Source organism: Vombatus ursinus, unplaced genomic scaffold, assembly GCF_900497805.2.
Source record: "Vombatus ursinus unplaced genomic scaffold, bare-nosed wombat genome assembly UNPS02014841.1, whole genome shotgun sequence".
NCBI lineage: Eukaryota > Metazoa > Chordata > Mammalia > Diprotodontia > Vombatidae > Vombatus > Vombatus ursinus.
Window position 1 is genome coordinate 17,559,115 of NW_020954619.1, and position 15,996 is coordinate 17,575,110.

At 35.2% G+C, this 15,996-nt stretch overlaps 1 protein-coding gene across 2 annotated transcripts in view; it reads right to left on the reverse strand.

Moving 5' to 3' along the window:
* The window catches only part of PLCB1 (phospholipase C beta 1), an 840,557-nt gene that overhangs the window by 62,473 nt on the left and 762,088 nt on the right, over positions 1–15,996 (reverse strand). For both annotated transcript variants that reach the window (XM_027840410.1, XM_027840412.1), the window contains exons 28-31: positions 8,293–8,369; positions 8,081–8,170; positions 7,494–7,551; positions 5,919–6,005 (exon numbers count right to left, since the gene is read on the reverse strand). In XM_027840410.1, the coding sequence (XP_027696211.1) occupies positions 5,919–6,005; positions 7,494–7,551; positions 8,081–8,170; positions 8,293–8,369 (312 nt within the window). The remainder of the gene's footprint in view (positions 1–5,918; positions 6,006–7,493; positions 7,552–8,080; positions 8,171–8,292; positions 8,370–15,996) is intronic.

Genomic DNA, 15,996 nt, shown 5'->3' on the forward strand with positions numbered 1-15,996 from the left:
TTTGAGATGTTGCATTTACTTTTTTCAGATAACTAACACTGAGCAAATTTAGGAATACACTAATTGATAGCCCTAATTATTCTGTTTTAAAATAACTGCCATAATACCACTTAAGGGACACTGTGGAAGAACATGTCCATATATCAGTTTATACAAAATAAAATGCAAATAAATACATAGAAATGGTAGAGGGAGGTACTAGCAACTGATGGAATCAGGAAAAACTTCTTATAGAAGGTAATACTTGAGTTACACTTTAAAGGAAGCTACAGGTTTGGAAATGCAGAAATAAGGAAGAAGTATAGGCCTGGGGAACAAGCCTTATAAAGGTACAAAGGTGGAAGGCAGAATGTGCTGTGTAAGGATGATCTGCAAGAATATCAGTTTGACTTGAAAATAAAATGAGTGAAGGGAATGAATTTATAATAAGCCTTTAGAGGTGGGCTGGAGCCAGGTTGAAGAGCTTTAAATGCTAAACAGAAGGGTTTCTATTTGATTAGAGAGAATACAGAGCCATTATTGAGCAAGGAAATGACAGTAAAATGAGTGATTTATGAATTCCATATTGATAGAATTATGGAGGCTGGGTTGGAGTGGGAAGAGACAAGGCAGAGAGAACACTTAGGAGGAAATTGTGGTGGTCCAGTTGAGAGGTGATGAGGCTCTGACCTAGGGTGGTGACCATATGTCAAAGAGAAAGATATGAGATAACTATGAGAGATATGTGGAGATTGAATCTATAAGACTCAAAATCAAGATCTAAATGGAGGCATATGAAACTGTGCATATATAAAATGAAAATATAATCTCCATCCCATATACATGTATATAGAGTGCCACATACTGAAAAGGCTCTCACATATATTATCTCTTATTTGCTTTTCACATCAATCCTCTGAGCTAGGTGGGGCTAATATCATTTTAATTTGTCTGCAAGGAAAAAAAGGAGTCAGAAAGATTAAGTAATTAGTCCAATATCACAGAACTGGAATTTGAACCCTGATCTTTTAATGTGAAGTCCAGAACTCATTTCACTGGAGGAAAAAAAAAAACAGGATTGAGAGACTATAAAAGCAAAGGTGGGATTAAAAAAAAAAATACTCCAGTATTCTGCAGTAGCATGATCTGCCTTTAGTTGAGAGAGCATTGGACTGGAAGTCAGAAGACATGATTTCATGTCCCAATCCTGTCTCTACACCACTCTCTCCATTAACCTTCCAGTGTCTCTTCTGTCTTACATTCCTGTCGGGTTTGCTGTGAAGATTAAATGAGATCACAGATGTTAAAGTGCTTTGAAAATCATGCTGATGTAAAACATTTTCACACTCAAGGGACTAAAGGTCTCCATCAATCCTCCGAGCCCATATTAGCATGAAATAAATAATACTATTGAGATAAAATAGCAGAGGAGACCAAACAGATTTGACTTTCAAGGAACCTTAGGAAAAAAATTAGAAAACAAACAAGGAAGAAAGGTGTTAGAAAAAAACAAGTGAGGAGGGAAGTTATAGGATTAAACAATATAATGAAAGTAATTGAAGAGCCAAAAAGAAGGTATCATCCCCTTACCTCTTAGAAAGATTAAGCACTATAAGCTTCCAGCTAAATTCTTGTTAATGTGATTATCAGATTTTTTTCACAAAGAAAATCTGTCAATTTTCTCAATCCATATGCTAGCATTTGGGATGGGGCAGCTAGGCAGTGGTTAGAGTGCTGGGCCTCAAGTCAGGAAGACCTGAGTTCAAAAATGGCCTTATATATTTACTAGCTATGTGACTCTGGGCAAACCAATTAACCTTTTTTGCCTCAGTTTCTTCATCTGTAAAATGAGCTGGAGAAAGAAATGGCAGACCACTCCAGTTTTTTGTTTGTTTGTTTTGCCAAGAAAACCCCAAAAGGGTAATGAATAGTCAGAAATAACTGAAACAAATGAACAACAATAACAGTGTTTAGGATATCTTCCAACCCTGTGATATTGATTAATTTAAATTTCTCTTGTTATAAATTAATTTATTCATTAATCCTAAATTCACTGAAGGATAACTAAACTCTTGATATATTTAAAGAGCTTATTAAACCATTCAGTCTTCCTTTTTTTTTCAGTCTAAATAGCAACAACTTATCTAAACTTTCCAAATGGATGCTACCACATGGACCCTTCATCCATTTGCATTCTTTTGGCTCTTTCTTTGGCCTCTCTTTCTCATTTTTCTTTAGCTTCTCTCAAGTCTGTGTCAGACTAGGAAAAAATATTTTAAGGAGTTTCTATGTAAAAAAGCAGGTCATGTCACCCCATCAGCTATTACACAAGTGAGTTCATGAGTCAAACAAAAAGATTTTGATTTATAAAAGGAAAAAAAAATTAACAAACCCAAAATTAAACCAAGTCTATACCAACTCAACTATCTTATTGGCTATAGATTAATTCATGGTGGCTTGTATGAAATGCCTTGAAATCTTTTAAAATATTATATAATGAAGAACATTAAACATCAATACAAACAACAAAACTTGTTTAGTCACTATTTATACTTTAATTTCAATAAATAAAGTAAGAATACTTTGTCAGTTACTTCCTTTGAGTCTCCAATTATTTTTTTCCCTTTCATCCTCATTTACATTTCCTACAATGATCATACTTAGTGTGCATTTCTGTCTTTTAGTTCTTATGTATAGTAAATAATGGAATTAAAATAAACCCTTGTTAACACCAAGACAGATATGAATCTAGGAGAGCATTACACAGTTATATATCAGATAAGCTTAAGCACCTAGATAACTCAATTATAGCAGGTCTCTTTTAGAGGATGTCCACGGTCATGGATGAGTATCACAATAAAACATTTGACATATTGCTTTGGACTTTTAGGAGAATTTAAGTATTAAGCAAGGTATTTTTTAAAAATTAGGATAAATCAGTTATGCATTAGATTCTGAGAGATATAACCCAGAACTGGAGATGCAGGCCACCATATCTGAGAAAGCACTCTGGTGTAATTTGCAGGGACTGAAAGTTTTTAACTAGGGAGAAGAGTGTAGAACGTATGTTTAGAAAGAACTGGAAACTATGGGGACACCCATCAATTAGGGTATGGTTGAACAAATTTTGTTATATGACTGTAAAAGAATACCAATACGTTGTAAGAAATGCCAAAACAGACAGTTTCAGAGAAACAGAGTGAAGTGAGCAGAAACCAGGAGAACAATTTACACAATAACAACAACAATGTAAAGAAAAACAACTGTGAAAGACTTGAGAACTCTGATTAATGCAATAACCAACCATGATTCCAGAGGAGTGTTACCCATGCTACCCACCTCCTGACAGAGATATAGTGGACTCAGGGCACAGAATTAGTTATATATTTTGGACATTACCAATATGAGAATTTGCTTGACTATGTATGTTTGTTGTGAAAGTTTTGTTTCTCTTTACCCCCCTTCCTAATAGAGTGGAAGGGAAATAGGAGGGAGAAAGGAAATAAAAGGTAAGGAGGAGGTAAGAAAATAAATACTTATTAATTGACATTTTTAAATAAAAAAAAAAAGAATACACACTCAGGAAGAGCCTGAGGAGGTTCTCTTTAATAATTGGTGAGGCCCTCCTGAGTTTCTGGTAAGGTTCTTCTGAATCCCTCTAGTGTGCCATAACTGAGGAATGAGATGCCATGGAATATATTAGGGACATAGAAAGGCCTTTCCAGGCTGTTGACAGGTTAACTCTTTGTTTACAAGATTAGTAATAATGAGGCGTTTGATCTATCACTGAGTACAATACTAAGCCTTAGAAGTCTCTGATTACTCAAGCTCTCGAACCCTGTTCTACTCTTCCCAGGTTCAATGTGAGCATTTTAGATAATCATTTGTGCAAATCATGGCCCAAGCCTTCATCCAGTATAATATTCTATTATCAAGCCAAGAAAGAATCACTCATCCAATAGCAAATGTCTTTCATTAAAATATGAAAGCAATTTTAAAAATGAACAAAAACCCAAGAAAATAACAAGCACTAGAGTGATTTTCTACTCCTCAGAGGTGGGTGGAATCCCTAGCATTTCCCACTATGGTGGACAGGATAGAACATCCCAGGGAAAACTTAAGAGAATGAGGAAGCTGCTACCTAGTGAGTGGGTGGATGCTGTTGGAAAAATTGTCAATCATCGTCCTCATCCCTTCTCAGCCTGCTCTTAGGCACCAGTTTGGCATCTTTCTAAACTCTGGAGATAGGGTAGAATCTTTTCCAGACTCTCAGCTTGGATCTGGGCTCCTTGGGATTCTGCCAGGACTCCTGGTTTGGATGCCATGACAGTCCCAATCTACACGTTCCTCCCTCAGTCTATCCACTGTGTCTGTCACCTGCAGTTTGTCTCTTGATCTCACAGCATCCCCAAACACCCAAAGACTACTTGGATTCAGTCACCACTCCATGCTACATCTTACTTCTTTTTCTTTAGCTTTTGCACCTGCCCTTCTGTTTTCTTCCTTCTTCAAGTTTGTTGGACACAATTCCCATATCCGGATCCAAGTCCTCACAGTAGTCCCTTTACATTTATCATTGAGCTGAAAACTGCCCTGGAGAGTACCCATTAAGGCCAGGACATTTCTGTTATTATTTCATAAGCAGTAATACTTTACTCAACTAACAATACTTTCCTCTGTATGAAGTTCAAGCTGGATTGGCACTGGATTATTTGTTTATTATCACCATCCCATAAAATTTGGCATTTTTTTCATCATGAAACACTGGAGAATGCCCTGACTTTTTTTGTAAATAGCTGTCATCCCTGTGTAGAAAGTTAGAAATTTTCTGAAGCAACTATTAAAATGTATTTTGCTTTGCCTTTATGGAAACAACTAAAAGATGGCAAAGAATATTTAAATAGGAAGTTGAGTTATGTTGAAATTTAAGTCCTTATTGTTTCTAAAGAAACTGTTACCACTACTGAAAATTATGGCTAACATGATGACTTCAGTGATAGGATTAAGAAATTAAGCTTAGAAAGGATCTTGTCAGTATAGGAAATATGGAGGCTAACTGGACCACAGAAAATGCATGAAGAGTTAAATTTTGTTGATAACATTGTTGATACATAAACAAAGCAAAAACTGATATACATGTGTATATATACATACATACATATATGTATGTGTGCATGTGTATATATGTATATGCATGTACATATAATTAAGGGTACAAGAATTTCTACTTGCAAAATTCTCAACCCCAACCTCCCCACTCATCTAGAAAATAGTATCAATGCCTTTCTGATCTCCATATTTATAACCACACCAATGCTGGAAGGACTGATGGGATGTATTAAAACATTTAGTATCTTTTTTTCTGAACATAAGTAGTATCTAATATAAATTCTAATTCAAATTTGGTGGAATGTATTTTAGAGCATATATATTTTATTTGACCTAAAACAATTTAATTTATTAGACATTAGCAAGTCATTTGTTCATTTTATTCACATGAATGCTGATCTGATTTCTAAACGATACAGATTTAAAACAACAAATATAAGCCTAAGCATAATTAATTTTGTTAAATGATACTGAAAAATGTCAGGCATATCACACAATTACACTGTAAAATTTGTGCTTTTCTTTCTCCTGATCATTTGGTGGGTTTACTCTACGTATTTATGTATCTACCTATCTATTCCATAGAGCTTGAGGAGATTCCGGTAAAGGGCACACTCTGCTGGACAGAGCCAGACTTTACATCAAATACCTGTCCCAGAAGGAAGGGTTCCTGATCTGCTTAGCTAAGTGCACACTGAAAGAATTGCTACAATGGTATCATCAAGTTTTGAATGGAGAACTTGTACCAAAATGCTTATCAAGCATAATCAGGAAATAACGTGCTTTTCAAACATAAACATGTATGTGTGTGTGTGAATAAATTAATTTACCTTTGGTTTTTCATCCAGTATCTGCTGACGGATCTCCTTGTGTTTCTCTAAAAGTTTCTCCTGCCTTTTGCTTTGTGCATCTTCTAGCTGAAAAAAGTAGAAACAGGATCAATTTCTTTGTTTTCTTTTTTTTCTGACATTTAGGACAACCACAAGATTTTAAAAATTTTTCTTTTCTTCCCTTCACCCCCAATGAGAATGAAAGAGAAACAAAACCCGAGTTAGAGTCATTTCAAGCAAAACAAATTTCTTCATTGACCACGTTGAAATAAAAGTGTGTGTGTGTGTGTGTGTGTGTGTGTGTGTGTATGTGTATCATTCTGCACTATGAATATTTCATCTCTCTATACGGATATGAGTAGCATGTTTCAGCATCCACTCTCTGGAATTGTGGTTGGTCATTACATTGATACAAGTTTCTAATCCTTTCTAAGTTGTTTGTCTTTATCATATTGATGTCATAGTACAAATTATTCTCCTGGTTCTGTTTACTTTCCTCTGCATCAATTCATATAAGTCTTCTCAGGATATAGGTTCAATTTAATAAAAACATTTAAGATCACACTTTGAAAGTAAATGAAAACTTTGTAAAGCTCTAGCAACATAGCTAACTGTTTAAATATTTTATACTCTGGCTCAACGACCTGAAATGCCCTTGCTAGCATTTATTAATATATTAATTCAACAAGCATTTATTTAATACCTAATCATGGCAGGTTCTGGGAATAAAAAGAAGAAAATTAAAGAAATAGTCCCTGCCCTCAAGGAACTCACATTCTATTGGTAGGAAAAATATGTACATAAATGAATAAATCCAAAACACATGCCGAGTAAATACATAGTAAAATGGGAGGGGAACACATAGGAAAGGGGGGATCAGGAAGTCCCTCTGCTAGGAGATGGAACATAAGTACCACACAAGTATCACTTTTTTAGTTTCTGCTTTTAGGGGATGTGCCATACAATGAACTCTCAAACAATTTCCAAACAAAAAACAGATAAGCTGGCACCTGAGAAAAGCTCTTTAGGTAGCTCAAGGAGGTTTAAAATAATTTTTTTTTGTTATCACTAACTTCATAACCTTTTCAGCCTGAGTTTCCTTTTCTGTAAAATGAGGGTGATTTTTCAAAATCACCCTCATTTGTAATTTAAGGCATCTACCTTACAGGTTTGTTTTAGGGATCAAGTAAGATAGTATATGTAATGCTTTGCCAGCTTGAAAGGGCCATACATTAGCTATTCTTCTTCTGTGTGCTGAAATATATGGAAATAACTGTCCCTCTGATTGGAGGGTGGGGCCATGAACTACAAGCTTCTATATAAGGAGAGATTCCCCTGACATCCTCAACCACCCTCTCAACTTTTTATATTTTGTTTCCTCCCATTAGATTGTAAGTTCCTTGAAGGCAGGGTCTTTTCCTCTCCGCCCCCAATTTGTAGCACCATATCTTAACACTATGGCAGGTGCTTAATAAATATCTATTAAATATTTATTATTGAGGAGCTACAGTTTCATTGTCTTTTAGAAACTGGAACATTTTGTGCTGTCAAAGAGGAATGAAACGGCTGACGTACTCTCTTTATGTACTGCACCACCTCTTGGATGTATGACCGGATCATTTCAGTCTTCTCCCTAGAAGCAAATAATCAGTGCATCGTTAGGCTAGTATAAGACAGGTTATGATCCTTACAATTGATTTGGTCTCAAAATTGCTTCTGTATTAACTTTAAAATGCTTTTTGAACATTACACATATAATCCAGCACTATAGATGCTTACATTATTAAGGGGTTACACAAATGCTGTTGAAATTTTAGCTAATTTGGGGTCTTAAGAGCTGAGGATCAGATTCTACTCTGAGGTATCTCCATGGAAAGAGAATTAAGGCCAAGTGTTCAGCCTTATTTGTGGAGGATGGTTCCTACTTTATCTGAACAGCCTTTGGCTATTAGAGATAGTTTCCTCTTTTCTTATCTAAATGCTTTTTGTGGTGGTGATATGCAGATAAAGAATTATTTTTAAATGTTTAGTTTCAATAGAAAAACCCCTAAAAATTGAACTGGAATTTATGTGAGTGAATAAATATGTAGCAGATTCAGAAGGAAGTCTTCCACTTTCCAATGAGGCTTTCCAAGGGTTTTTTTGCTGGTATTTTTACATACTCTTCCATTTGGCTCTTGTCTTTTGACTTTGCTTCTGTTATCTTCTCCTGCCTTTTTCTATCCATTTTCTTCTTCAACTCTTTCTTTTCTCTAAAAGCCAAAGATGCAATAAAGAGAAAAAAAAGGCAGATGAATGAAACTTTTTACTGAATATATTTATAAATATATTTTTATAAATACATCTTCCAATCTTAATGAAAATTTCTCCTTACTTCTCACAAATTTCTTTCAGTTTCTTTAGTTGATTGTTCTGGCATTCTTCTGCAACATCTGTCAACTTCTGAATAAGCTGGAGAAAGAAAATGACAAATGGTAGATTTCAGTTATTATGAATGAAGATTCCCTCCTACACACCACTTGAGTGGAAAATCCCCAGACTGATATTTAGAAAGAAGTCATACAGCTAACAACAATGATAAGTTACAAATATTTTCTGGCATGTCCCCAACTTTAGAAACAGAGATAATGAAATGAAGTGATTGGAAGATAGAGGAAGTACCAGGGGTGCCAGGGATAAACCAGAGCAGTGTAATATAAGTGGATAGAGCACTTGACTTAGATTCTGAAAGACCAGAGTTCAAATACTGCCTCAGACACTTACTTGTCGTGTGACTCTGGACTAGTCATTTAACCTTTTAATGCATCGGTTCCTTCATCTATAAAATGGGGATAATAACAGCACCTATATGATAGAGCTGTTGTAAGGATCCAGTGAGTTAAAATAAGTAAAGTGCTTTGCAAACCTTAAAGGATTTTTGCTAGCTATTACCATCACGTTGTTCTTGTTGTTGTTGTCATATCACCATGGAAACCAAGGAAGAGTAGCTTCAAAAAGAATTGTAGCTATTAATTTTGACTATAGTCACACTTGAGCTACCAGACAATGAAGTAGAGAGGAGAAAAGGCAGGAGGTAACAGTTACCAGTTCACATTCTCATTTGGACCCTAGAATCAAAGCAGGGTCCTTCCCAATATTAGAAGGCATGCTCATTCCAAACACTGCATTCCTAACTGTGTCTTTCAAATAACAGTCTCTCAATAAATATTTATCGATTAATTTTATGTAGTTGATATTTCACCCAGTATAATAGTTATTTATAGGTAATGTGATAACAAATCAACAGTATGTGAAATTAAATTTTCAGTTCTAATATATGAGAATGAAAGAGTTTGGAGAAATGAACATGTATAGAATTATAATGAAGGATCCATATTAACTAAACATTAATATGAAACTTGATTCATTCGTCTGTTTACTTAAAATCTACAAAAATATTAAGTTAGACTTGGGACAGTAGGATCACTACTGATTCAAAAGAAAATTGATTATAGTGACATTCAAAATGAAAGGATTTAGAGAATATAATTTAATTTTTGATGAGATTTATTAAATATCCTTGTGATAAAGTAAAAACACCAGAAGCCTATTTTATTATGTTTTATTTTGAATCCTGATATATACTAACTGCATGACCTTGGGTACACATGTCACTTAAACTTTCTGATTCTCAAAGTTCTCATTTTTAAAATGAAGATAATACATAAGTGACATATCTTACATGGCCACAAGGAAAGTACTTTGTAAACCTTGAAGAACCATACAGAGTTCCAAAAGTGAGTGCATTTTTAAACTTTAATAGTATAAAACCTAGAGTGCAGGTAGATGATGTGATGGCTAGAATGCCGGGCCTGGAGTCAAGAGGACCTGAGTTCAAATGTGATCTCAGACACTTGCTAGCTGTGTGACCCTGGGCAAGTCATTTAACTCTCTTTGCCTCAGTCTCTTCATCTGTAAAATGAGCTGGAAAATGAAATGGCAAACCAGTCCAATATCTTTGTCAAGAAAACCCTAAATGGGATCATGGAGATTTGGACGCTACTGAAATGACTTAACAACAACAAACTGCACTAAGAATTTTGGGATACCCTGCATGATGGGGAGTGATTTGTTAGTATTGTTGTTATAAGCAATTTTACCTATATCCTTGATATTCTTCTCATGTTTTAGCAATGCCATGTTGATTACCTGAAATCTGGCTTTCTCTAGACATCATCACATCTCTGGAAATTAAGTGGCACAATGATTAGAGCTCTGGGCCTGAAGTAAGGAAATCTGAGTTCAAACACAGCCTCAGACTCATAACTAGCATGTGTGGCCTTGAAAAAGTAGGTTAGCAGATGCTGTCACCTCATTTTCCTGAAGTGTAAAATAGAGAGAATTATAGCATCTATCTCATCGAGTTGTTGTGAGTCTCAAATGAAATAATAGCTGTATAGCTTTTGTTCAGTTGTTTCCGACTCTTCATGACCCCATTTGAGGTTTTCTTGGCAAAGATACTGGACTGGTTTGCCATTTTCCTCTCCAGTTCATTTTACAAATGAGGAAACTGAGGCAAACAGGGTTAAGTGACTTCCTTAGGGTCACATAACTAGTAAGAGTGTAAGGCAGGATTTGAACTCAGGAAGATGAATCTTCCTGACTTAAGGCCCGCCACTCTATCCAATGTGCCACCTAGTTGGCCGAGCACTTCACACAATACCTGGCATCTAGTTGGTGTTTAATAAATGCACGTTCCCTCCCTCCCATATCTGGTAGTTGTCCATACTGTCTTTTCCACTAGAGAACAAATCTGTTCTCTGCTTTGTGGCTACCCCTCCTCCTGCACCCTCCCTCTTGGAAAAGTAGAGTTTGGTTCTGTACTATTTAACATTTTCATGTACAAATTGAATAGACAAATATGGCATGCTTACAAAATTCATATGTGACACAAAGATGGGAGGTACAGCCAACACACTAGAATAAAGAATTAAAAAGATCTTGAGGTGCTACTACATTGGAATGAATCTAAGAGGAAATTTAATACGGATAAATGGGGAATCTTACACTAAGGTTAAAAAGAAAGATAAACTTCCTGAATATGTGAGATGAGGGACATGTGTCCAAATGGTAGTTAGTATGAAAAAGATCTAGGGACCTTAGTGGCCTGAAAGTTCAATATGCGTAAAAAGAATAATCTAGAAGCTAAGAAAGTTGCCAGATTATATACTAAGTCAGAAAGAAAGCTTAGTAAGATTACTAAGAAAGTGATTTTGAACTTCCTTAGTCAAAGACTAGGGAAATAAGAGTGCCTGGGTAATCTGCCCTGGTCAGATCTTATATGGAGTACAGTGGCAAATCTTGGATGTGCATTTTAGGCATTGATAACCTGGAGAACATCTGCATGAAGGCAATCAGAAGGTGAAGTCAAGTCAGCAAGCATTTTATTAAGCATCTACTATGTGCCAGGAACTGTACTAAGCCCTGGGGATACAAACAAAGGTAAAAAATAGTCTCTGCCACTGAGGAACTCACAATCTAAGAAGCAGACAATCTGCAAATAACTACGTGCTGAGTGGCACAGTGGATAGAGCAGAGGGCCTGGAATCAGGAAGATCTGAATTCAAATCCGACCTCAGATTCTTACTACCTCTGTGACCCCAGGTAAGTCACTTAACCCCTATTTGCTTCAATTCCTCATCTGTAAAATGGAAACACATTAGAGATGGAAATGGCAAAGTACTCCAGTATCTTTGCCAAGACAACTCCATGGACAAAATTCCATGGGGTCACACAGAGTCAAACTGAACTAAACTGAGCAAGTACTGCTTTGCCTGTATCCCCCAAATTTTGAGATGGCCAGGTGGTTCAGTGGATGGAGCACTGGGCCTGGAATCAGGAAGATCTACCTTCAAATCTGGCCTCAGGACACTTACTAGCTGTATGACCCAGGGCAAGTCACTTAACCTCTAATAGCCTTAATCCACTGGAGAGAGAAATGGCAAACTACTCCAGTAGCATGGTTTGAGAACCCTATGGACAGTATTGGCATGCTATGATCCGCAAGGTTATGGAGAGTCAGACACAACTGAACTATTTAACAACAACAATGTACAAACAAAATACACAAACACAGACACATTATATAAGTATGTGTGTATATATATGTGTGTGTGTGTATATATATATGTGTGTGTGTGTGTTTGTGTATGTAGGTATATGTATATGTGTGTATATATATATATATACACATATACATATACATACCTATACATATGTGTGTGTATATATGCCTGTGTGTGTGTGTGTGTGTGTGTATATATATATACATATATATTTATTTATTTATATTTGGAGATAAAGGTGGGATTTTAGTTGAGATCTAAAGGCAGCTAGAAGGTGGAACCAAGAAGAAGAGAATTCTGTACAAGAAAAATAGCCAGTGAAAATGCACCAAGTTAAGAGGGGTGTAAGGAATGGCCTCCAGTGAGGTCAATGTCATTGGATGACAGATGTGTAAGAAGACTAGAAAGATAGGAAGGGCCCAGGTTATGAAAGGGTGTGAAAGCTAGAATATTTTGTATTTGATCCTGGAAGTAATAGAAAGCACTAGAGTTTAATCTACAAGTGAGGCAATTTTTGCAGACCTGAGCTTTAGGAAGATCATGGAGAGAAATGATTATTAATAACCAATGATTTGGGGAGATCCAGAGTTCCACCTTTTTCTAAAGTCCTCATTTCAAAGCTCAGTCTCTGAAGGTTAAACTAGCTTTCTCCTCAATGGTGATCAGACCCCACCCAACCTTACAAGGAATTTAAGGTGGGGAAACCCATTGTGCTCCCAATAGGTTTGGGTGGGGATAAATTCTTTGATTAGATTGCCCAAGGTTGGACAATTCAGAAGTAAATGACATAATCAAAGTTACATTCTCCCCCCTCCCTGCCACCACCCAGACCCTCATTGTAATATTCATTTTCTCTTATTACTTGCTAACCAATCAGAGTTGATTGCCACCCTCAGGAACACCCTCTCTTCCAAGGACATATAAATTGTGAGCCCACCATGAGAAATCTCTGGAATTCTAGGGCGGCACTGACCATTCTATTAATAAAATACTAGATTTATTAATAAAATGATTAATTACCCACAAAAATATCTCTTGAACTTTTTAAACATCACACTGTTTTGATAACTGAGTAGAGGATGAAATGGTGTAGGAGTAAACTTGAGGCTGGGAAACCAACCTGTAAGCTGTTAGAATAGTCCAAGTGTGGGTGATGAGAGCCTGAACAAGGCGGTGCCACTGACAGGGAAGACAAGGAGCTATATATGCATATGAGATATGTTGGGAAAGAAACAAGAAGAGATTGGTTATTAGAGTGAGGAGTTGAGAATGACATCTATGTTGAGGGTCTATGAAGAGCCTAGAGATTATGACACACACACATGTGTCATAATATGAAACATGTCACATATACATGTATCCAGGTGAGTTGAAACAAATAGAGATGTTTAGCTTTGAGAAGAGAAGGCTTAGAGTAGGACATGATAAATATGACATCAAATCATCAAATACTTGATGAGTTTTCATGAGGAAGAGACATTGGGCTTATTTTGTTTGTTGCTACCAGGCGAAACAAAGAACATGGTCAGAATTTGCAAAGAAGCAATTTTACATCTAGTATGAACAATCTTCCTTATAATTAGAACTATCCATAAGTGGAAAGCAGTTTCAGTTCAGTGACTAAGTCAGAGACCAGATTATAAACTTGAGGTTAAAAATGAATGGGAAATGAGAAACTAGTCTCTATGAGTCTAGATAATTTTTTTTCCCCCAAGAATTTGGCTGCAAAAGAAAGGGAAGATACAGAAGGGGATGACTTTCTTTACACTGATCCTATACTGACTATGTTCATTCTTCCCCCATTTCCTTTCAGCCCCCTTTTTGTGCTGTCTCTTTCCCCCATTAGAATATACTAATGTTTGTTATTCATACGCACACATATAAATCTTATACACAATGTATATTTTATATCACTGAGAAAATTAATGTTGCTTGATTCTGAACATTTGTTGATGTTGCAACAAAATTGTTTTTCTTCTTTTTTCTCCCAATGGAGTGGGAAGTTAAAAGGAGAGAAAATAGATTTAATTTTTTTTTCTTTTTTTAAATACAGAAATATGTATGTTGGGGGAAGGGCAATCTTACAGATGGGAAATGGTTACATGCACTTTCAGATGAGGTCACTGTATTATTGGTTTTACTTAGCAGTAATAATATTATAGATTTGCTAAGATATTTAATTCTAGTAATATGACATTATTTCCAAGAATATATTGCTAAACAAAAATTTAATGTGATTTTAATTGGTAACTGGTTTGCCTCAAGATAAGAAAGAGTAGAATAAAACCTAGATAGTAAGACCTCAATTAGGTCTTTTCCAGTCTCCCTCACTGCCTTCCTTCTGAGATTATTTCTCATTTACAATATGTCTATCTTGTATTTGTTTCCATGTTGTCTCCACTAAAATATAAGCTACTTGAGCACAGGAACTATGTTTTTGTCTTTTTATATACATACATATATACATGTATACACACATATGCACATACATATATGTTAATATGCATATGTATATGTATTCTACTTTGCATAAAATAAAAAATTATTTAGCTAACCTAAGGAAGAGACTTCATTAAAAGGTTAAACAAGTTTGCTTTTGACTGTGACTTAGCAGAAATTATACACTCATGGACCTTAAATCTTTATTTACATTAATTGGTAACTGAATAGAAAATATTTTGCAAACCTTAAAGAGCTATATTTGTGTAAGCTATTATTGTTACTATTATTATACTTCTCTTTGGGGAAAATATTTTTTAAAAAATATATGGCAATAACAGCTAAATAATGATAATGAGCGCATAGTTCCCCAGGAGAGTATGTCAATAAACCAGAAAAAAAAAACAAATTGTAAATGTATTTTAATTTTATCCTGGTGTTTAAATTCTTTGGATCCTTAGAAAATAAAAAGTATTTCAATTATTTTACATATCCCTTTATTATTCATCCCCAATTCTTTTGTCAATTTTTTTTATGTTTTTTAGAAACAATAACACAACAATAACAAAACTCTTGACCTTTCTTAAAAAAACAAAAACAAAAAACAAAAAAAAAACACCTTTGTTTATCTTCATCTCCATGGATTAAAAACTCAATTTTATGTGTCGGGTAGGGGGAGGAAGGGGAGCAGTAGCAGTGAGAATTTTCTGTGGTAGATTGTACTTTGGTTTTTCAATCCATTCAAACTCATTTGAATCTAGTAAGTTTGCAGAATCTCTAAGGAAGGATAATTATGGGAAATGGGAAAAAAGCCAAAGTTCTAAATGTTTATCATTCCCCAAAAACATTTTTTTTCTCTTTTCAGTTTCTATTTTTAAAAAACTGTCTCCATTTTTGTGCAATACCAGAAGCATTATCCAACATGGCACCCCATAAACACTTGACTTTTGTCAAAAATCATTCATTTCTTCAACAGAAAATAGTTTTTTTTTTTTTTGGCATTTTTGAGAATGGCAAAGTACTTTCTAAAGATAAATATCATTGAAGGAAATTGAACTTCCAATTTAGGAAGTTGCTTATCTTTTTTTTTTCCTCTTAAAAAAGGGGCAAAGGTTAAACTTTAAAAAAAGCAGCCACTCTTATTCTCCCAAATATTCAATTTTTATGTCCTTCATATCTGTCCATTTATTATTAAAAACTTTCCACAGCTACACAGCCTTTGAAGTTCTGGCTTTTCATGTTTCCTTTCAAAACCTTGACACTACAGTCATGTATATCTGAGTGTTTAATTACCCTGGGGGACTTTTTTTTAACAAGAAAAGAAGTGGAAAAGAAAGTAATATACTGGATAAAATTCTTATCAGATGCAAATAGTTTGATTCACTGAAAATTAAACAGATTATGATTATTTTTCTTGTAATAAAACCTTGGTCAATGTAAATGTCAACTTTCTCCCTAAGATCTCACGGTACGTGGATAAAATATTACAACATCATCCCTTAACAAATAGCTAATTAAAATAACATTATAATATC